Source organism: Lontra canadensis, unplaced genomic scaffold (genome assembly GCF_010015895.1).
Source record: "Lontra canadensis isolate GAN:19392208 unplaced genomic scaffold, GSC_riverotter_1.0 scaffold96, whole genome shotgun sequence".
NCBI lineage: Eukaryota > Metazoa > Chordata > Mammalia > Carnivora > Mustelidae > Lontra > Lontra canadensis.
The window spans coordinates 894,252-918,381 of NW_022631090.1; the positions used below are offsets into that span (position 1 = coordinate 894,252).

At 38.1% G+C, this 24,130-nt stretch overlaps 1 protein-coding gene across 2 annotated transcripts in view; it reads left to right on the forward strand.

Annotated features, from left to right (window-relative positions):
- Positions 1-10,079: 10,079 nt before the first annotated feature.
- The window catches only part of DNAAF6 (dynein axonemal assembly factor 6), a 36,455-nt gene continuing 22,404 nt past the window's right edge, over positions 10,080-24,130 (forward strand). The window contains exons 1-5 of one of the 2 annotated variants that reach the window (XM_032837064.1): positions 10,080-10,245; positions 16,203-16,218; positions 16,249-16,376; positions 19,975-20,047; positions 22,768-22,873. In XM_032837064.1, the coding sequence (XP_032692955.1) occupies positions 16,206-16,218; positions 16,249-16,376; positions 19,975-20,047; positions 22,768-22,873 (320 nt within the window). In that variant the 5' untranslated portion in view covers positions 10,080-10,245; positions 16,203-16,205. Of the gene's footprint in view, positions 10,246-16,202; positions 16,377-19,974; positions 20,048-22,767; positions 22,874-24,130 lie in introns of both variants that reach the window. The other variant, XM_032837063.1, reaches the window with a different exon arrangement.

Here is a 24,130-nt window from a genome sequence, read left to right on the forward strand (position 1 = left end):
ACCTTTCTGAATCATTTTAAGTACAGTTTTTGTAAACAGCAAAGCTGCAAAATTTTAATCTAAGAGTCTCTTAATGAGTGACTTTATTCACATTGATTTTAACTATTCATACTCTTAGACTTACCTCTTTCATCTTATTTTTTGTTTTTTTATTTGCCACAGTATACATCTTTTATCTTTGTTTACATACTTGGATTCATGGAATTTTCTTTATTCCTTTTATTTCTCCCATGCTTGGAAATTGCATATTCTATTAATTTGGATGAAGGTTTTTTTTTAATTCTTCCTTTTAACATACAGACTTAAATTCATGTTTTTCTAACAGTCTGAAATTAATCCATATTCCCTATCCTTTTTAACAGGACCTTCGCACACTTTAACTTCCCTGTGTATATCACTGCTTTATTAAACAATGGAAAACAAGTCTATACTCCCTATATATATGTCTATGAGTGGAGATCGCTGTCTCTGTCATTGATGAGTTCCTCCAGCCAACCTCTATTTCTCTTCATCCACACTGCCTGACGATAGGAGCTTAAAGTTGACAAAACTACAGCTTCTTCTGTTGAGCCCAGCTCACAGTTCTATCTTGGATGCCTTAAACTCAAGCACACATGTTCAAAGAAAGAAATACCGAATGGTAAAGGATTTCTGCAGAAAACCCACTAGGCCCAAAGAAATCATCAGAGCTCACTGAAAAGGTTTGTAGAAATGGGCAGATGCTCCCTGCCAGACAGTCCAACCTCAATGGGACTTACTCAATTAACTCAACAGCCGGATGGGGAGAAAACCATTCAATGAGTACTGTTGCCCATCAGATTGTACTAGTCACTTAAACACGCTGGAGCCTCAGTTTGCAGACCTCGACAATTCGGGCAGTTCCACTAAATGAGTCACCAAAATGTTTTTTAACAATAAGTTTATAAAGGGCCCTCCACCTATATTACCTTGTCTGATTTAATGTAACGTGCTATATGAAAACTTTCCAATGTATAATGTTGGGGTTCTCCTTGCTGTCAGTGAAGGATAAGCAAATCAGAGATACCCTACTCTCACAGCTGGCCCAGAGAGTGAACATAAACCGGATTTCAACTTAGAATTCAAAAAAATTACCACATATCTATCTCATTTATTGGCATGGAGATTATTTTCTCTTTATACAACCCGCCATCATTTATTGTACCTAGGAGCATTCTGGGTAGTAGAAAAACTGAATGGGGACCAACAAGTATGGTAGGTCATTTCAGGACACATCCTTTACCACTTAAGTTCTTGAATCTCTTAGGTAATATGAAGGGGGAAAAGATAAAAGCATTTATTGAATCTGAAACTCCTTATATTCTAATTACCCACAACAAATCATAGAGTTATTTTGATCTCCATTCTATAGCTGAGGAAACGGAGAGTCTCTGAAATACTAATACACTTCTCCAAGGCCAAGCAACTAGTCAGTGAAGGAAATGGACCCAAAACTTCCATTTTAATATCAGGGTAAGCAACACATTATTAGATAAGTCTGCATCTCAAATGGCAGAAACAAAGTAAGTTCAAACCAGAATACCTGAAATCAGCTATTTCAGCACAAATGTTTAGAGGCTTCTGTCTTATAAAATATAAATGATTTGGGGGGGGAATCATTCATGCCATTATTCCCTGATACTACTTGAAAAAATGATGTTAAAGCAGTGACTAGCATAGCAGCTCAGCCATGTAATTTGTTTTGTTTTGTTTTTTAATTTTATTTATTCATTTAACAGACAGAGAGACAGTGAGAGAGGGAACCCAAGCAGGGGGAGTTGGAGAGGGAGAAGCAGGCTTTCCGCTGAGCAGGGAGCCCAAGGACCCAGGGATCACGATCCCAGGACTCCGGGATCATGACCCGAGCCAAAGGCAGATGCTTAACTACTGAGCCATCCAGGCGCCCCAAGCCATGTAATTTGTTAAAAATGTTTCCTACCTTCTCGGGAAGCAAATAGACTATTCTTCCTTGCTGGCCACATTCCCCCTAAATGGCCTGGGTACTTGACAACCATGGCGTTCCACTAATTCACTTCACCTTCTCAAGAACATCATGACTAAATGATCTCACATGACTAGTCATGTTATAAAGCCATCCCTATAAATAGCAACTTCTGATAATACATGATTCTTTAACATATCATTAATTACCAAACTAAGGAGAGGCAGAAAAACAAAGGGAAAGTACAAATGCACTAAAGAAACCCCTTGTTTCACCAAGAAAGTCTCCCAGAAAGTAGAAAAATGTAAGCCTCAAAGTACGGTAGAGTCCTTATTTGCCACTGATAGCTATGGATGCCAACTTTAGAAGTAGAAACTGAGTTACTAATGTTTTATTCTGAATGTTTGAGTCCCCAGAAAAGAAATGGATAGGGAGAGGTGAAATTAGCCCATTTTTAGGGAAATAGGAAGGGAGCAACCTTGTAATGATGATTGTTTTATTTTATGCCACAATAAAATACAGGGCTACTAAAAATGGTATATTAGCTGTGAGTTCATATTAAACATTGTAAGCAGTATAACTCACCAATTATCTTTCACATTAAGTGCTTTTTCCCCCTTCATCCAGTAACATATCAAAGCTATGTCAGAATCTTATTTCAAGAGCTAGAAAAAGGGTTATTTTTTAATTCCCAAAAGAATAAATAAAATAAATTTTAAAAATTCCAAAATTAAGACCAACTTGCCAAATATTAAAAGTGTGACATGGTAGAAGACTCTAAATTGCCATGTAACAGGTCTCAATTCTCAGTGAATGCCTACAGCCGTTACAAAACTGGAAAAGGGAAGACACTAGGGGTGGGACCAAAGGGGAGGGTGTGCGGAAGGACTAAAGAGACAAGAATCTTTGAAGCCCTGAGAGGGACACAAGAGTGAGCAGGAAGTGTGTGTGTGGGTGTGTGTGCAGGAGGAGGACTCACAAGAGGGCAGGCGTGGAAGGCAGAGACCCAAAGAGAAGGCATGGCTATTGGGAAACTGGGCATCTGGGCACAGGGACCCAAGAGGGCAGAGCACCGAGTGGGGTGGGGGGATTTGAGGAAGGGGGAAAGAACAGGGTTATGGGGAGGAGGGAGGAGAAAGAGAAGAGAGTAAAACACTTGAGAGAGCTAGTAAAAACAAAACAAAACAAAACAGTGGAATGGCATTCAAATGCAAAAAAACCACAAACAACCCAGCCTCAAAGGCATACCCATTTCCCCAAAACACTGGAGAAGTAGAGCAAAACAAACAAACAAACAAAAAAACCCATAGACTTCTGAAGCACAGTATGCATTAAAACTTCAAACAAGCCTGCAAGTAATAGCAGTCATTTAAAAATTTAAAAACTATCATTTTACAATGAAAAGTAGATTTGGCTAATATAACTTAATTAAAGTTCATTTTTTAAAAAGATTTTATTTGTTATTTGACAGTGCAAGAGAAAACACAAGCAGGGGGAGCCGCCGGCAGAGGGAGAGAAAGAAGCAGTCTCCAGCTGAGCAAAGAGTCCCATGCAGGGCTCGATCCCACGACCCCCGGATCATGACCTGAGCCAAAAGCAGACGTTTAACCAACTAAGCCACCCAGGCATCCCAATTAAAGTTCATTTTTAAGAATAAAACTCACTTCTCTCAGTGCTTTACTCCACAAAAAACAAGGCCATCAAGTATATGCCTTTGAAAAATAAGCATAATTCTTAGGTTCATCATTTGTGATTGTGGTAAAATATACACAATGTAAAATTTACCATTTTAACCATTTTAAGCTTACAGGTCAGTGGCATTAAGTAAGCTCACAATGTTGTTCGACTATCACCACTATCCATTTATGAAACCTTCTCAATGCCAGAGCTGGGCAGTGAAAAATAATTCCCCTTTCCCCACATTCACTTTATTTTTTATCTCTATGAGCTTGTCTATTCTAGGAACTTCATATTAGAACCATATAGGATTTGTATGGCTTATATGAGTATTTGTATACTTGAAACAACCTAAATGTCCAACAACAATAAGGAAATAGAGATTTTTTAAAGTGGCATAGTTACATGATGGAATACAGCAATAAAAGATACTTTATCTTTATCTATATTTAGCAATTTGGATAAATCTCAGAAACAGTGGTGACCCAAAAAAGTTGCAGAAGAGTAAGTAAGTTGAGAAGACAAGTATGGAACACTGTTGATGGAAATGTTAAAGGCATACAAAAGAACAGATTATAAATCAGGGGCACCTGGGTGGCTCAGTTGGTGAAGTATCTGCCTTCAGCTCTCTCTCAAATAAATAAATAAAATATCTTTTTTTTTTTAAAAAAAGAACAGATTACAAATCATTTATGGCCATCAATATTTGAACACATTTAACAGAGATTGGGAAAACAGACAACAACTTCAGAAGGACAATTATCTCCGGGATGGAAAGAAATGAGACTGGGAAGGGGTACAAAGAGTTAACTATATAATGTTTTAGTTCTTTAAAAAACAATACCGAAAGAAAATATGGCAAAATGTTAACAATCATTAAATCTTTGGTAGGTACGTGGATGATGGTGTAGAATAGTCTCTGTACTTTTGTCTGAAATACTTTATAATTTTAGAAAGGACTAGTTAGTGTTTAGAATGACAGAAAATAAGAAATATGTGCACTTTGAAAAGGGAGATGTGCTAATAAAGGCCAATTATAGCTCTTATTCTCCCAGTCAACTTAATTGGCTCCTTTATAAAAAATTTTATAATTACAAATGAATACACACTCATCATCTTTGGAAAAAATATTCATAAAGAAAGCTAATCAGAATGAGTGTTATTATAGCACTTGAATCTGCTACAATTCATACATCTTTTAAAGTAAATCATTTGAAAATTATTTAAAATGTCTATACCTATTAAATATATTTATAAAGATAAAAATGTCTATACCTATTACACAAAAAATACATTCAGTCTAATTCATAATCACAATAGATATCATGGTTGATCACTGCTGCTCTAGCAACAGAAACCTAGATGGGTAAATTCATACATCTAACTGGAGCCAAAACTAGCATCTCAGGTCCAGATCCCTGGCCCTCCTGTTAGGATTCCCCTTGAGTTTCATGGAAGGTAGAAGTTATATAAATGATTTTAAATAATTCAAACTTTAGGGGCACCTGGATGGCTCAGTGGGTTAAGCCTCTGCCTTCAGCTCAGGTCATGATCTCAGGGTCCTGGGATTGAGTCCCGCATTGGGCTCTCTGCTAAGCAGGGAGCCTGCTTCTTCCTCTCTCTCTCTCCCTCTCTCTCTCTCTGCCTGCCTCTCTGCCTACTTGTGATCTCTGTCAAATAAATAAATAAAATCTTTAAAAAAAATAACTCAAACTTTACATTGTTATTGATAACATAGAATTACCGGAAATAAATGTTCTGTTGTTGGATTAGTTAGGCTGAGTGAATCATGACCGTCTCACTCTATGGAACATTAGGAGGCTATTACTAATAAAAATTTGAAAACTATCAACCACATAGAAAAAATTCCCAGAACAGTATTAAATAAAAGGAACAAAACTTATATAAGAAAGGATTAAGATATTCAAACATATGGGTACATATGGGGTGCCTGGGTGGCTCAGTCAGTTAAGCATCTGCTCTCTTTTGGCTCAGGTCATGATCCCATAGTCCTGGGATCAAGCCTAAGTGGGCAGGCTCCCTGTTCAGTAGGGAGTCTGCTTCTCCATCTCCCTCTGCGTCTCCCCCTGCTTGTGCTCTCTCACTCCTTCACTCTCTCTCTCAAATAAATAATCTTTTTTTACTTAATGTCTTTTAATGCTGGCTTAATGAATTACTTAACTAGTGTTTTAAGACAGTTCTATATATTATAGAAGAATTAGGTAAACTAAATCCCTTTTTCATAGCTATAACCCACAAAAACTTTTAGGTGTATTTTTTACTTTTTAGATCTCTCAAGTTTCATTTCATTAAAGCCTGTCAAAGCCCGAAATTCTGTAGACTCTGCAAGTCAGAGAAGCTCTCTTCCTGTTTCAACTTCTGCCTCTAGATCTGACCTGCTATCAAGATTAGACTTAAAAAAAAAAAAGAATATTAGACTTCATTAAGTGAGTTCTATCTCTGAAATCCATTTACTGACAATGTAATCCTGGGCTAATCACTGAAATGCTGTAATGTTTGTATTCTTCTATCTCTAAGTTTCTGTATTTACAAAATTCTCCATGGAAGTCAAGTACTCTAAGATTCATCTCAGATCCAGGGCTCATTCCCTACTTGCCTACGTCCTAAACCCTGGGAAAAACAGAGCTTAACATCGGTTGCATCTTGCTAGAAGCAGGCCAAACCTTGAAGAGGGAATTGTATCCCCAAAGATAAATAGCATTTGTTTCCCAAGAAGTAAACTATTATTTACCAAATACTTGAATATCTGACACTGTACCAAGCACTTCAAATATGTTATATGAACCACCTTCCCAACCACAGACACGGAACCAATTCCTGGAGCCGGGGAACTCTGTATATGCAATTTAGAGGCCAAGGGTAGGCTGCCCCAAGATGAACCACTTTGGCATGAAGACTACGCTGAGCTGAAAACAAAGTCCAAAGACTCAGGAAGAAATGGACCTTCCCCCCCACCACAGCAGCCTAAAAGATTTTAGATAAAGGACCTGCTTCAGCAAGAGAGCTATCACCACAGATAACATTATAATATGAACTAGGTATAGTAGACAGGAAGGAACCTAGCAAAACCTGTTTGATTAAAGTCCTCTCTAAGTCCTACAGTTTCTAAACTGTGCAGCAAACCTTTGTTTACCAAACATATATTCTTTTTCATCTTTTTGTGAGTTGTGTTCCTTCCCTTTGAAATCCCAGACCCCATTTTCTCCTTAGTTCTGAATGACTTTTATACCTCATTTTGCCTGTCTGAAATTTCATGTCTGTAGATTCCCTATATGTACAAAATTAAATTTCATTTTCTCCTCTTAATCTGTCTCATGTCAATTTAAGTCTTAGTCCAGCTAGAAGAATCTTGAGGGACAGAGAAAATTTTTCTTCCTCCCCAAAAGTGACAAACATCCTATGTGATTCCTAAATACATACAAGTTTGAAAACCAAAAATGGAAGGCCAGTGTTTTTCAAACTGTGAATAAGAATTCATTAGTGGATTGTGGCTACATTAAAAATATATATATAACAGAGACTACCAGAGTGAATTGCATGTAGTATGAATTGTTTTTGTGAAATGGCTGCTAATTATATATTGTATACGTATATCCTTGGCAACAACATAAAATTTATTTCTTACTGTGGTCACAGAAAAAAGGTCTGAAAAGTACTAGCTAGGCATTACTGACTTAGGATAATGCACAATGAGGCATAATAGTAATAAAAAAAAATCAAGAAAGAGCATAGTGGGCGCCTGGGTGGCTCAGATGATTAAGCCTTTGCCTTTGGCTTCGGTCCTGGTCCCGCGGACCTGGATCAAGCCCCGCACGGAGCCCCGTATGGAGTCCCGCAAGGAGTCCCGCAAAGAGTCCTGCACAGAGCCCTGTCTCTGGTCCCTGCGCGGCGGGAAGCCTGCTTCTCCCTCTACTTCTACTGCTCCCCCTGCTTGTGCTCTCTCGCTCTGTCAAATAAATAAATAAATAAAATCTTCAAAGAAAGAAAGAAAGAAAGAAAGAGCATAGCACATAGAAAAGTTCCACAAATTTCTAGAGAAATAGAAAAACTTAAGACACTTAAACTCTAATCATCTATAGTCATAAGGGATATTGTGGTATAATTAATTTGGCCAAAAAGCCAGTAACTTTACTTTTAGCCAATAACTTAAATGTTTCTTTTGTTTGCTGTGGTAATAACAAGTAGAATGGACAAATTATTCAAGCCTGACCGTCGCCTTCACCAGAAAAGGTGGAAGCTAGAAAAACATGACAGCCAAAAGAAGGACAGCAATTTAGTTAACTCATTAATCGAATTCCAATCCGTGAATAATCAAAAGCAACCATCCATTAAAGCCATCCTATCTCTCTTTGCTTACAACACTCAAATAATGAATTAGGGGCTCCACTATCCAACAAAACTAATCACTTCCGAAAACTCCTTTCCGAAAAAAACTCATTTCTGAAAAAATGCTTATTAAGCCATCTCCCTTTTTCCCCCTTTTGTTTAAAACCAAACCACGGAATTCACGGGAAACCAGTGTCACAACTGTACCTCTACGTGAAGTGAAGACACTCAGATTGCCAAGCAGTGGCAAGCCGGCAGCGCATCAGCGTTTCTCCACTCCAAGGCGGGAAAAGAAGGGCACTGGGTCCTCTATGTTACTGGGAATGGGCTGTAGGTCTGGCGGCCGCAGAGATGCTCCCCCCAAGGGTTCGGGCCCAGAAGTCTTGCCCACCGCAGAGAAAAAGAAGTGAGATCCCACCCTACACACACACAAACGCTGAGCCGTGGAAAAGAAGCGCGATCCCACCTTACACACAAACACGCCCCTCACGCGAGCACGCGCGCGCACACACACACACGCTGAGGCGAGAAAAGCAGCACGATCCCACCACTCGCGCGCGTGCGCGCGTGCACAGACACACACACACACACACACACACGATGAGCGAAGGAAACGCGCGATCCTAACCTAACCGGTACTACACGCCCCCTCCCCGCACACACAAGCTGGGCTGAGGAAAAGAAGCACCATACCGCCTTACCTGCGCGCGTGGGTATAAACACATACACACACCCCCACACACACACGCTGAGCCGGGAAGGAACCACAAAACGTGTCTCTGTCGCGGGGTGGGGAGGGGGCGTGGGAGCGCGTGCAGAGCTACAGCAAAACCTCAACCCCCTGGCCACCGAGCCTATCCTTCCACCCCGGTTGTCCCAGATCCACGGGAGGAACTGTCCGGTTTGGAATTCACGTGAGGGAAAAGCGTAATGAGCGAGCCTGCAGAGGACTGGGACAAACGAAATCCCCGCAAACTTACCTCGGTGCCTGCCGCCGCCGCCGCTCGCCGTCACGGACCCAAAGTAAATGGATAGGACCTCCAAGACTGTCTTGCAGCCAGAGAGGCGGGCCTCGGCCTAATCCGAGCAGGGGGAAAAAAAAACGGCCTCCACAGCCCGCAGGGTACCGCTGGAGTGACGCTAACTGAGACAGACGCTTAACTGGGGTCCACCTAGTAAACTAGAGAGGGCGGCCATTGACCCTGACTGGCACGCGATCGGATTGGTTGATTCTGGGGCTGTTTCAAAGGAAACTCTTCTGTGATTGGCCAGGAAAGTCAAGCGGGAACCCGGAGGTGGTGGGTGGAGGGGGCAACAAAACTGTTACCTAGGCAACAGACGCAGCGCTCTCAGCTCTCTATTTTCGGAGCCCAGCCAGCGACCCGAAAACTGACCCAGGTGAGGAAACCTGAACCTTAGAAAGGGGAAAGAAAGGGTCCCCAAATGCCCTGGCTATCGGGAAAACTAGGGTGAACTCTAGAGTAGTTATGACTCTGAAAGCTACGCAAAAAAAAGCCACAAGTCGCAAAGAGTACAGACCTTTTCCCTAAGTTTCCCTTCCCTGGACACTAGAAGCAGGAGGCAGCTGTAACAAAACTCAGTCTATTCAGGATGTGAGTGAGAGATGGGTCAATTTTACCATACCGGGGAATAAATGCCGTTTGACGGTCTGAAGGCCAAAATGAACACACGAAGGCTTCCCAATGCTTGTGTCAACTCACACACACTTATGGTTTTAACATTAATTTGACAGTGAAAACTGTCTCCTTATAGGTAGATCTGGGCGCTCAAGTCCCCACTGTTCCTTTTGTTTTACACGTACAGGCATGATCTACCCAGAGTGCCTTGGTTGGGATGTAGATATAGATATAGATATATATAGATAGATATGTAGATAGATAGATATCTAAGTAGATATGTAGATACATATCTATATATGTAGATAACTATCTATGTAGATAGACATAGATATTTATTTTTTAAGGGGTATAACGTTGTTCAAACTGAAAAAAAAAATGGCCGGTGCCACTTTCTGCGTGGATAATAATATCCTGTGTGCGAGAATGTGAACACTGTGGCCTGAGGGTTCCAACGGCCGTTGGTCAGATCCGTTGAGGATGGAGAAGCAGTCAGACTATGCTTGAGGGGGCTAAAGTGTCGTGTGCAAAGACTACTTGTACTTAACCTCAGCGAGGCTGCTACTCACCAACAGTTGATCAGAGACTGAGTATCCTATGTCGTGGGACTATACCTGTTAAAAGGTAAGAAACAATGTCAAAAAAATAAAATCTGTGTATGAGGAGAGAACAGAATTTGATTAGGGAGTTAGGGATCATTTCTCCTCAGAGCTTCCTATTGTGACAAGAATTCAGAACAGAGACTGTTTCCCAAAGAAATTAAACAAACAAGCCTTTTGACTTAGGGAGAAAATTTCAAAGTACTGAAGGAAAATTTGCTGTCTCGGCTCCTTTTTAGATAGTGGCGGAGTATGAGAATGAGAGAAAGATTACTGCCAAGTATATTAAGTCTGTCTAAAATAAAGAATAATAGAGGAAGTATTAAATCAAAAGAAGGTCATATATGAAATATTCCAGGCATTTCCAAAAATCATCTTCTATTGAATACATTTTAAATTTGTAAGAAAACCCTTTTAAGTCCTCATAGTTACTTAAGTTTTGGTACATTTTATGACATTCCTAAAAAAGGCAATCATTCTTCATATTATAAAGAAAAAGTAAAAAATGAATTATTTTTACTAATCATTGATGTGCATAGATGTCAAAAATGTAAAAAAAAAATAGCCAGTATACTGTAATTTAATTCACACATAGGCAGAGATGCTAAACAGCATCTCTGTTTTCAGAAGAAAACTTTTGTGTTTTCAGAAGAATTTTAATACAGGAATTGCCAAATAAGAACTATGTAAATAAAGTTGCAGGAGAAATGCCAAATATACTTAAGAGAGTAAATCGATTTTGAATAATTTGAAATCATCCAGCTGTAAACAGTGTTTTACATAGGGGTATGTGTTTACCTATCAAACAAGTTCCCAAAGGATATTATGTGGTAATTCTTTATGACCCTGGTTCTATTTACTATATATACTTGAATTAATAAAATATTTCCTTTTGAATAGTCTGTAACTCAGGGTTTTCACTAATTTCACCTAGATTTTTCTCCAATTAGTTCAGGTCAAAGAGCCATCCCTACAGACACTGTGGGTGGAAGCAAATGAAAAAGAAGGCACAACCCCAGCCCTCATAACCAGAGTCTGACTTAATCTCTGGTTACTGATGCTGCTTCAGTGCCATCCTGGTTGAGCTTGTTTAGTCCCTAACTGGTTTCTCTGTTTCTGTAATGAGCTGTTTCTGAAGTGTCTGTCTTTTTAGCTCTTCGTGGCTGGTATGAAGAGCGATTCCCCCAATCACACCTTTATGTATGAAGGCCCTAAGGGCTGAAGTTGATGTGGGCAAATCATAAGCTCTATCTGGAAAATGTTGCCTTTGGAATTTGCCTAGCAAAGGAGAGTGAAAGAAATAAAAACAAAGGGCATAGAAAATTTATTTTCTTTATCTTTTCTTTTTAAAAATTTTTTTAATTTTATTTTTTCAGTGTTCCAAGATTCAGTGTTTATGCACCACACACAGTGCTCCATGCAATATGTGCCCTCCTTAATATGTGCCCACCATCAGGCCCTACCAACCCCCCACCCCTCCCCTCCAAAACCCTCAGCTTGTTTCTCAGAGTCCACAGTCTCTCATGGTTCATCTCCCGCTCCGTTTACCCCCAACTCACTTCTCCTCTCCTTATGGTCCATATATACAATGGAGTATTATGCCTCCATCAGAAAGGATGAATACCCAACTTTTGTATCAACATGGATGGGACTAGAGGAGATTATGCTGAGAGAAATAAGTCAAGCAGAGAGAGTCAATTATCATATGGTTTCACTTGTGGAAAATTTATTTTCTAAGAACCAAATCTCAAATCGATTTAGCAATATATTTTGTTTTTAAAGAAATTACTACTTAAATTTTCTTAATTTCAATTTATTCTTGGCCTATTTAAGTGGTAATGCCAGATTCAAGCAGTGGCACTCTAGGATCTTCTCCTTCTTCTTCCTTTTTTTTTTTTTTTAATCACTACACTACACTGAGTAGGCAAAAGGAAGAATACATTAGGTATAAAGGCAGGAGATTATAAGTTCTTTTTTTAAGATTTTACTTGGGGAGTGGGGAAGAGCAGAGGAAGAAGGAGAAAGAATTCCAAAGCAAATCCCACAACCTTGAGATCATGACCTGAGCCGAAATCAAGACCTGGACACTTAATCAACTGAGTCACCCAGGCGCCCCACAGGGTATGTTTAATAAGCAGTTCAGTTTTTAACAGAACACAGATTGCATGTAGCAGAATAAGTAAGAAATGGCAAAATTAGGTTGGGGTGATATCTTAAAGGACCTTGATTGCCAGGCTTAAGAGGAACCTAATGCATGTCAAATTTCCAGGTGAAAGATATCCCTCAAATAAATAACACTGTAAAAAGCCATCTTGCTTTAGTTTGTCCAGTTGATCTGTTTCTGCCAAATAAATGTTTTCAACAAAGCTTAATAAATTATTAATTTTTAGACTTCTAAAAAAGGTGGCAGAATCTGTATTTCTATTAAATTTAGACTATTTTTTTCCAAAAATTCACATCACTGTTTTTCTCTTGATCCTTTGAACTATTTGGTTATTCACAAAGTATTGGTGATTCATTTATTTCTCAAAATATATCAACAAGCATATCTTGATTTCTTATTTTGTGTTTGCAGGTTATTACAGTTGATATAGTAAAAATATTTTTGCTAGAGTGCCAATTTCATTATGACATCTCTACGCCTATTTAGCTACATATGAATCTGTTCCATTTTATGCCAGCCTAATTTGGAATTTAAGAAGTCTAAGTCCTAATGTGCTTGAGATATATAGAGTGTTACTTTAAATTATTGTGAATTTGTTATATACTCAAACATACATCCCAAGAAGGGGCATCCTTTGAAAGCAGTCACTTTGGGAGTCTATCCACTTGCTGTTGCTATGGCTTAAATTACCTTTGAAAATACTCTTAGAATCGCCTTGAGGCCTGTAGCACATTTTTTTGAATCTCCTCAAAGTAGCAAATCTTCATATTTTGAAAGTAGATGTGATATCTTGATACGTCTAGAAATCACTTGGAGACAAATCTGTTGTATAATCAAACTGAGTGATACCATAATGATACCTGTTTTCTTGGTGATACATATGAAGGCAATTCCAAAATATTTTGAACACTGATAGCATAATTTACATCAGTGTATAACCTTCTAAGGTGACTACTTTGAAATACAATAGCCGTGTGAATTTAATCATGCTTCATTCAGTATTCATAAACTGCTGACTCTATGCCAGCTCCGGTTTTTGAGACTCTCGGCTTAAAGGGATGTCTTCCCACTGTCCACACTGCCCTGCCTCTCACCAGAGAGCCAGGTCAGAGCTACTTCCCAGCTGGTAGGGATTTAGAATAAATCTGCTTTCCCTAAATCCAGTATCCACTGTACCCACTGAACGACAGACTCACTTCATAACGGAGCTGCCCAGAGTAACATGAGAAAGTCTATGATTTGGTACCTAGATTTCTTTTCCTGCAGTGATGTTGAGCCCTGCCATATTCTGAACCTTCATCTAGCTGCCAGCTCCTCAAAGATCCTCAAGAGTCAGACCCTGCCTCCTCTATCCCCCCACCTATGGACCAGGGTTCTGTTCCACCTAAACAGACCTCCCTACAACCATGCTTATTCCAACTTTCTGCCCTGAAACACTGCTCATATCCCCAAACTGTTGCCATGTCCCTGCCGAGCAGATGAAAATGTATGAATAGGAGTTCTGATTGCTACCTCAGACCCGGTATTTGGGACTTCTGAATACCCTTCTTCTGGGTTTGCTTTACCGGTTCCAGTTTATTCCCCTCTCACCAGCCCACCATTAAGCTCTCACAAGGCTCATCATCAAGTATCTGGGTATGCAGGCACAATGTATGTGCCAAATGATAATGATAATTTTATGCAGCTTTTCATGTTTTAGCAAACTCTCTCACCTACATTGCTATTAATAATAAGGCCATCACAGGGGCGCCTGGGTGGCTCAGTGGGTTAAAGCCTCTGCCTTTGGCTCAGGTCATGATCCCAGGATCCTGGAGCCCCGCATGGGGCTCTCTGCTCAGGGGGGAGCCTGCTTCCCTTCCTCTCTCTGCCTGCCTCTCTGCCTGCTTGTGATCTATCTGTCAAATAAATAAATAAAGTATTTAAAAATAATAATAATAATAATAAGGCCATCACAACAATTTTGTAAGGGGGGGAAATGCTGGAATAACAAAACAGTTTCTGCTATATTTGTTTTAGAAAACCTCATTGTTTGTGCAATCTCAACTCGAAATACTGTTCATATCACTGCATCTGAGACCTGGATCCATTTCCCCTTTTGTTGTCAAAGGTAGAAAATGTGTCAATAAACTTTTTGCTCTTAATGTTCAGTAAATATTTAATGAACACATAATCAACTAGAACTTTTGAAATATAAACAAGAGCCTCTTTGTTTAATTTGTGTCAGTTATTCATTTCCATAGCAGACTACCAGACCGTACTGTGAGAGAAGATTGTTTTATCACCATTTATTTCACCTTTTCCAATTTAATGAGTTTCCAATGTAATGAGTTTTATCATTAACTTATTTGACATTATTAGAAGTGATATTCATGCCCAGCAAAATTAAATTTTTAAAGGACCAATAATAGCTAACATATGTTGAATGCTTACAACGGTTAGAATGTGTGCGAGGCAGAGTTCTAAGCTTTTTGACGTGTGTGAAGCTACTCAATCCTTGTAACAACCCTATGAGGTAGCACTATGATTATTCCTATTTTACAGGTAAGGAGGATGGGGTGTATAGAGTTTAAATGATGTGCCCAACGTCACAGGGCTGGGAAGTAAATGATAGATGCATATCTAGTCAGCATTACTCTGGAGACCTACTCTAAACCACTCTGATATACTGCCTCTACGCTAAACATACAAGGCTATTTCACATGTGTTTCATACCCTTGACATCTTAAATAAGCATTAAGATCAGTTTTCCATTTAAAAAAGAAAGTGAGGGGCACCTGGGTGGCTCAGTGGGTTAAAGCCTCTGCCTTCGGCTCAGGTCATGATCCCAGGGTCCTGGGATCAAGCCCCACATCGGGCTCTCCGCTCAGCGGGGAGCCTGCTTCCTCCTCACTCTCTGCCTGCCTCTTTGCTTACTTGTGATCTCTGTCAAATAAATAAATAAAATCTTTTAAAAAATAAAAAATAAAGTCAAAATAATAGTAAAACATAATAAAACAGAAGGTTTGCAAAACACCATCTGCATGCAGATTGATTTTGACAGGTGATTTTGTACGAGCACACATTTGAGAATCCCTTTGTATTACTGTTCTAGGCACAATGCAGAAATTTTAGCAGATCATTTAATAACAGCACTAAGGAAGTGTTTTCTGTGAGTTGGTTTTATAAAATTATGTTTGAAAAATATGAGCAGAGATGTAGAAAATGTTCCTATTATATTTATGCCCAAATCATTCACAATAAGCTTTATGCAGGTTATTCATTAAAGTCTGTGACATTTCCAAGATGTTTAAGGACCTTGAATTCCTACCCTAAATGTGACTATAAGGATTATTATTTTTAAGATTTTATTTATTTATTTGACAGACAGAGATCACAAGTAGGCAGAGAGGCAGGCAGAGAGAGAGGGAGAAGCAGGCTCCCTTTCCGAGCAGAGAGCCCGATGCGGGGCTTGATCCCAGGACCCTGAGATCATGACCTGAGCCGAAGGCAGAGGCTTAACCCACTGAGCCACCCAGGCACCCCTATAAGGATTATTTTAAAGGCTGGTAGGATTATAAGTCGTGGTAATCTTATTTACGTTTTTAATGTGTTATTTCCTAAAATTTTCATTACATACATATATAGTATCACTATGATAACCATGAAACAGTTCATTTATTTTGCGTGAACTCTTCACTAAAGCCAATGAACCAACCCACTAGAATTCTCAGGTGGCGGTATAATGCTAGGCATCATCAAGGGCTGATTAAAAATTTAATCTTCGGTCTTCAATGAAACAGAAAACCGAAATATCTCTTTCTGATTATCTTCTTCCTCAGAACATGAATTCTGAAAATATGGAATCTGAAAATGCGGAAACCGAAAATATGGAAACTGAAAATCTAGAATATGAAAATATGGAAATTGAAACCATTTCTTCAGTTTCAGCTCTGCAAGCCCTCTCTAAGCTACTTTATCCCGAAGAAGAGGATGATTTTGAGTCTGGACAGGTGGTTGTATACTTACAGATGAATTAGTTCTATTCACGCTAAGTTGTTAAACTGTATTTGAACAACTCGTTCAAACCTTGCTGTGGGAGCAATGTTGTGTCATCCAACAGGAGATTGCAGGAGTCATTGTACATGAGAGTATCACCTCTGGTTCATTCCTAGCGAACATAATTATCTTTTTTCTAAATTACCTGAACACTCAATAGGAAAATAGTTCTGTAATTATGGTAGCAATAGCCACATTTCAAAATGTTTGTCATTTATATTTATGGCCAAAGAATGCTTCACAACCATTGCAGAGAGTGGTAACTTGGATTTTTAAGCCTAGACAGTATTTCTATAAAACAAATAATTTCCATGAGACAGTGTTAATTAGGACCCCACCAACCAGCTCCCTTAATTTTTAAAAATTTGTCCACACATGACAACAGAACAGAGAACAATTTGACCCAGATAATGGGATAAACTACTATAATTTTAGCTTAGTAAATTGACTTCCGGGTATATGCTCACACATAGCTGTGAAATCTAATTTGTTGGATAGTGTTTGGGATCATGGCAGGCAGCCCCAGGGAGGCTTGCTGCAGCAAGGTGGGCTTCATTTTGGGTAGGATAGTTCCATAAACTGACCTTCAGTCACTGCCCATATTCCCAGAATAATCAAAATACTTCTATGTAGCCCCTGCTCTCCATTCTCCTGCTCCTTAGGTATCAGCAAACCTCAGCTTTCAGACTGCCTACATGAAGGCAAACAAAATTTGGGCCAGAAATCTCACACAATAACAGAATATATCAATTTGCTTTACATGATCTTAGTGAAATTGTTATTATGACCAATTTTCCATGAATAAACCATCTCCAGTGAGCATGCTATCAGTCTGCTCCTCCCCCAAAATGCTTTTCTGCTATTGTGTGGAAAAACAAATGTAATCTGAATAGGCAGCAAATTCAGTGGCTCAGATCAACACTGGATGGAACTTCCACCCTCCAGGAAGAGTTTAGGTGGAAGGCACAGAATCAAGGAAGATGTGCAATGGGAATAAAATTTTTGGATGGAAACTGAATCAGCTTGGAGCCAGAATCCAAGAAGTGTTATTCAGGGAAAAGTTAGTAGAGGCCAAACAAAAATCAGGACATTAATGATAGCATTGAATATATACAACACACAGGACACTGGAGAAAAATTTAGGAGCAAGGTATCAATCAAGTTGGGAAGGCAAGTACATTTTGGTTACGTTAAGCTGAAGTAGAAGGATACATCCTGGGAAGGGTAGGATTATGTCTTATGCAAAAAGCATATTAAATATTTGAGAAACAGCAATTTTGAAGAAAGGTGAGTGGACCTCGTAACTGGGACAGATTCAAAGATAAAAGATTTTCCCTGGTAACAAAATCTGTTCTCTTTGGCCTTATGTATGGAGTTGTTTATTTGCATCTAGAGGTGATTCTAGGAGAAAGATGAGTGATTATGAGAATAGATGAGGATAATTTTATCAAATTGTACAATTCATAGAGGAAAATTACTGTAATAATGTATGATTCTGTATATCTGGGTTACCAGCAATTTTGAGGTAATTGGTCACTCAGACACTGGAGTACAGATATCATTAGAGGATATAGAATTGGAGTATCAGAACAGTGGGGAATAATTAATGTTTCCAATGAACTCTTAAATTTTCCAGGAGAGAAATTGTTTTTCATTTTTTAACATGTATTAATCTTGGGAACTGTGGAATGATCACAAGAGTGATCTGTTTTTGAAAATACTCTCTGAAAACAAGATTAGAACTGTTGTATAGACGTTGGCTTATTTACACCATCTCTACCATGAATTGCTAAGAATCTGGGAGATTAGGAAGAGAATGTTTTTTAAACTCACACAGGAATCTTAAGACTTGTGGGAAATAAGGTTCACCACTCCACAGACACCATAACCAAGTTGTTCTAACTCTCTTACCTATTGCAAAGTGGCATGAACTGCAATGATAAATTTCTCAGATAATGGGATATGGCTCCATGGTAAAGGCTGAAATGATATTTTCATGGAAAATATTTGTAAGATGGTTTTTAATATTTTTATTATCCTCGTTTTTCATTCCACTTGAAATTTGTTTTTAATTGTTTATTTTCATTAAGTTAATAAACTGAGACCCTCCTTCACTGACCCGATCATCACTATGCAGGGAGAGCATACCAATTTTTGTTAGGAATGTTCAAGTTTTCCTTTCCATGGATTTTAATTTTCCTTGGAAGGTGTTACTCAACAAAACAAGAAGCCCTCATGTTCCAAGAAATGCTTTGCCCTGATTGACTATTAGTATTCTGATGATTAATAACTTAAGGAAAGCACTACTAGTTTATATGACCTTAGTGATTAAAATGAAAAAACAATGTAGAGTACCATCTTGGGATTTCCACATAAAACTGTAACACCTTAACCAGAGACATTGCACTTTTGAAGCACCTTTTGGAAAGGAATGGTTACTGTCTTAGAAGCCATTGAGATGTTACAGATTAATTTCTGATTTATAGCTGTTGGAATAGTTTAGCATAATAAAGACACAGGTGAGTTTTTCCACCAGCTTTCAAGGACAGACACTATTCCTCTTGCCCAAACAGGACATTGTAACTCTTGTACATACCTGAAGTCTTGGGAGATCCAGGCAGGGGCCTGAGAAAAGAGAGCCTCATGTGCTAGTTTGCCAGGATCCAGGGAGAGAACAACGTTTTGACTGTCAGCAATGGAGTAAACTGGAGCTTCAGAGTCTGGCATCAGCAAGAACATTTAGGAAAATATTGGGATTTCTTGAATTATCAAAAGACCCCCGAGAGGGACCAATGAGGTGGTTGCCACTATTCTGATAGTGTAATATGTATCATACTTAGTTGAAAAAAGGAAAATTATTCTTGTACTGGTGAATAGAGGGGCAGTCCTATGACAGTGTGTTTGCTTGCACAGGGGATGGCAAAATGAACTTGCATGATGACTGAAGTGGTTCAGCATGTATTTGACACTCTTAATTTGGGGTTGCTGTTTAAATCCATTAGTTCAGTGTCATGAGGTGGAGCGACAAGAAAGTGTTATAGGTCACCAGAGGAAAAAAAGTAAAATCAGTTACCAGGAGTTTCGAATGCATCCTTTGATATCTAAATACTTAAGACCCTATTTAATGGTTTGTTTTTGTTTCTATGAAACTTTCCCGTCCTTTTCCATCCCCCATCTAACTCTGGCAAGACACTGCCGAAACCCAAAAGTGTCGATGCTTTTATACTAATACTTGGTTCTGACCTTCAAAGAGATGAATGTGGTTCATTCTGCTATCCGCAGGGATACACAATTCACTGGGCTGGAACTGGGGATTTTGTCTGATCAAAGATCAGTTCTGCCTTTGGGCCTATTAAACTAAATACTTTTTGAAAGGAAAAGGAAAACACGTTCTAAATAATACTTGGCATCTGTCGCTCTGTTGTATAACAATGATGATTAAATGAGAAGCTCTATGAAATTTTATATGGAAAGCTTATCAAATTCAAAGCATTACCGGTCATAAAGGTTACACAAGTAATAATTACTTGTTGGACCTTTTTTCTTCTCTCCCAGCCAAATTGTTCATCTGTCCTTGGAGCCATGGGTCCTGGGAATATTGGACCACCAACAACAGAAGAGGTCCAAGGTAAGTTATTTAACAAAGCATATAGATCAGTATGATCAGTAAAATCTTTTCTCTGGGAGCAAAAGTATAAGGAGAGTAATACTAACACTAGAACTTGTCAAAGATGACCTCAAATAATTGTGGAAATGAACAGCCATAAAGACGCTGTTTTTACTCTACTGTTATAGGTAAGTCATTTTTATATTAATGGAAATTAATTTGCCTTGAATTATTCACATTCACTTTTTGGGTTATTTCCTGAGAAGTAAAACCAAGAAAGTCATGTTTGGTTAAACAACTTTTTTATTACTTAAGGTCTAGTTACCAAGATGCTTAGTTTCTTCATCTTCTACCCTGCTATATTCTGGCAATTTCACAGAATTCATTAATTCATTCAACAAATATTTATTAAGAGCCTGTTGTGTACCAGGTAGTAGTAACATCTCTGGAGCTATGAGGAAGATCAAAATAGAAAGGTATCTGCTCCCATCGAGTTAATAGTCTTTTGGAGAACACAATAAATAACTACACAATTTTATCTTATATCAAAATGCTTATAAATTAAGGCCCATGAGGCGATGTATATAGTCACAGCTTCTATAAACTAGAATAAATACTTGGGGGAGACTTTTCCCACCATTTTGGCGCATACGTTTCCACAGAGTTGAGCATTTTATACATCTTCAAAAATATAGAAAGCTCTAATTCTGTCATGATGACAGTTACCAGAGGGTGAACAGGGAAAGGAAGTGAAGTTCCTTCATCAATTTAGCTGATTATTAAAGATTTTATCTGGAAAATGTTTAAAATAATGGCTAAAATGAGGTCTGAGGGGATGATTTTAAAATTTCAGTTATTATCCTCTACATACTCAAGAGTCTCTTTGCCTCATTCAAGAGATACTGGAAGGCTAGTTCAAATTTTGATGTGTTTCTATGCTGCCTGAATTTCTGATAGTGTATGTCTAATATCCTCTAAATTCTGAGAAAAATGAGTCATATGCAAACTATTTTATATGAAATCTGTAATTAGGTTTTACAAAGCTCATGCTAGACAGAAGCAGACAATTACAAAAGAGTTGGCAGTATTGAAAACCTGGTAATCAGGTGCATTTCTGGGGATGCTTAAAAGGAGAGCTTGAAATAATGTTCTGCACCTAATGTTGGAACAAATGTAAGCTGGGCTTTTCCATGCCTCATTTGCTTTTAAATATTTAAAGATGACACGTCAGAACCCAGGTATATGCTTAGTCCTACATAAAGGACAAGTGATAGAGATTTTCTTTGAGGCTCACATCTACATGAGGAAAATACTAGATTAAAAAATTATCACTGGGGCACCTGGGTGAATCAGTGGGTTAAGCGTCTGCCTTCAGCTTAGGTCATGATCTCAGGGTCCTGAGAAAGAGCCCTGCTTTGGGCTTGCTGCTCAGTAGGGAGTCTGCTTCTCCCTCTGCCTCTTCCTGCTGCTACCTCTGCTTGTGCTCTTTTTCTCTCAATCTCTCTCTCTGTCAAATAAATAAAATCTCTTTTTTAAAAGGTTTTGTTTATTTATTTGAAAAAGAGAGAGAGAGAGAGTGAGAGAGAGAGAGAGAGAGAGAGTATGAGAGGGGAGAGGGTCAGCGGAAGAAGCAGACTCCCTGCTGAGCAGGGAGCCCAACTTGGGACTCGATCCCGGGACTCCAGGATCATGACCTGAGCCGAAGGCTGTTAGTTGCTTAACCAGTTGAGCCACCCAGGTGCCCCAAATAAAATCTTTTTTTTTTTAAATAAAAAAATGATCATTGTATCCACTGTTTTCAGTTTCTTTTTTTTTTTAGATTTCATTTATTTATTTGACAGAGATCACAAGTAGACAGAGAGGCAGACAGAGAGAGAGGGAGAAACAGGCTCTCCACTGAGCAGAGAGCCCGATGCGGGGCTCGATCCCAGGACCCTGAGATCATGACCTGAGCCAAAGGAGAGGCTTAACCCACTGAGCCACCCAGGCGCCCCTGTTTTCAGTTTCTATAACTGATGTTTTCTAAGAATTATGTCATGCTTTCATGACACAGGTATCAAAGTTTTTAGATAGTAATACACAAAGAAAGATAAGGCATTGGGCTCCCCAGTTCAGATGATTGTATGTTTGATTGGTTCTTTTATGTAAATGTTGGACTTAAGATCCCATTGATGTTTCTGAAAAAATGTGTAATACTTCTTTACATATGTAGGTTATATATAATATGTTTCATATAAAATGTTCTTTCACATACAGAGTATGTATTATATGTTATATTACATGTTATATTATGTAATATATATGTTATAATATATATTATAACACATATATGTGTTAGTATATATGTTATAATATATATTATAACATATATGTGTTAATATATATGTTATAATATATATATGTTATATTACATATTATATGTTATATGTACACACACAGAGGCTAGAAAGATACAGACCAGAATGCTGTCATTGATTATCTCTGGGTAGTTGGATTACAGATGATTTTTTCTTCTTTTTGCTTACATGTTGTTTCCAAATTTTTTACAACTGTTATTACAATTTTACAATGTACTGGTTGTGGATTGATTCAAAAATTCTACATTTTTTTTTTACTAATTTAGCTTGTTTGGACCAAAACACAAACTAGTGATTACAAATAAAACATGTTTTACTTCAATGATCCCAAACTGAGCATGAAGAATAGAAACAGCCTCAGCTTTATCTTCCCTTTCTCCACAGTCATCCCTCAAAGCAGTGATGAAAACGGCGAGGCTATCTGGAATCCAGAAGAGGTTCCAGAGGGAGCAGAGCATGAGGACATGTGGGATGTTAGAGAAATACCAGAGTAAGTCAGATGAGGCCAGGAATGTGTTTGGGGCTTAAGGTAGATGTGTCAGCTAATACCATTCTATTTTTGACAAGATTCATAAAGTAACTTCTACCACATAAAAGATAAAACTATGGTGACACACAGAAGGCATGTGTAATTGATGATTTTTTTTCCTTCTGAAGCAGAAACAAATAATGAAATATAATACCTTCCTTTCAGTTATTATCAAACAAAAACTGAAAAATACAGTCATTTCCATTACAAATTTATATTTACTATCGGCTAGTTGTTTAATGTGGAACTAACACTGGGAAAAAAAACCCATTAAGTTACAAGCATTCATATAAGCTAAATTATTTTACCATGTTTATGTGTCAAAGACCTGCTTTTAATTATTCAATGCTCCACAATTGTGGTAAAAGGCTGTGTTCTCTCTCCAATTATCTATTATTACCTGGATCTATTTACTAGTGATTTTAGGATTATGTTTAACATATTTTGCAAGCGGCCTTGAAGCCTCACTTTGTAGCTTTTTCAATAGGAATTATGAATATGAATTGTAAATATAAAATTTAGGATTATTATCATGAATAGCCCTTCACTCTGATGAAATAAATCACCCACAGTTTCAAGGAATTGAAAGTGTGTTCACATTTGTAATTGAAATTAATGGTTAAATACACTAAGCTTTAAATATATGTATTCTAAAATAAAATATTGATTGAGTATTTAGAATAACTTGAAAAACCAAGGCAGTACTTACTAAATTATAATGTATTTTATGAATTCTTGAAGACTTCTATGGTAAGTGATCTGACAACTTATCTAATTCTGACTATAAAATTGCGTCCAAGTTTTTTTTTTTTAAACTCAACCCTCTCTTTCTGTCCTCTACATCAATTCTGAAAATAGAAGCAGTGGGAGACTGCAGATAATTAACTGGAAAAATGTATCCAGCTTTCAAATAAACAATGTCAAAAAACCCCATAAACCTCATAAAAAAAGATCAAAGGGGATTTTAAAACATTTCTGTGTGTACCTTAAAAATGAAGAGTAAATCTCAGGTTATGTTTATACAATGCCCACACATCCGATGAAAGGTATGAAGTAAGCCACTCATTCATCATATTGTCTAATGAATGTCAAACATCCGTATGTGGCAAGTTCCAAATTTGAGTAAATTTTCACTTCTCATCCTGATGTTTGATGTTCTGTAGACAGAACATCCATGAAAGTTTTAAATGAATAAGAACTCCAGTCAGGATATGAAGA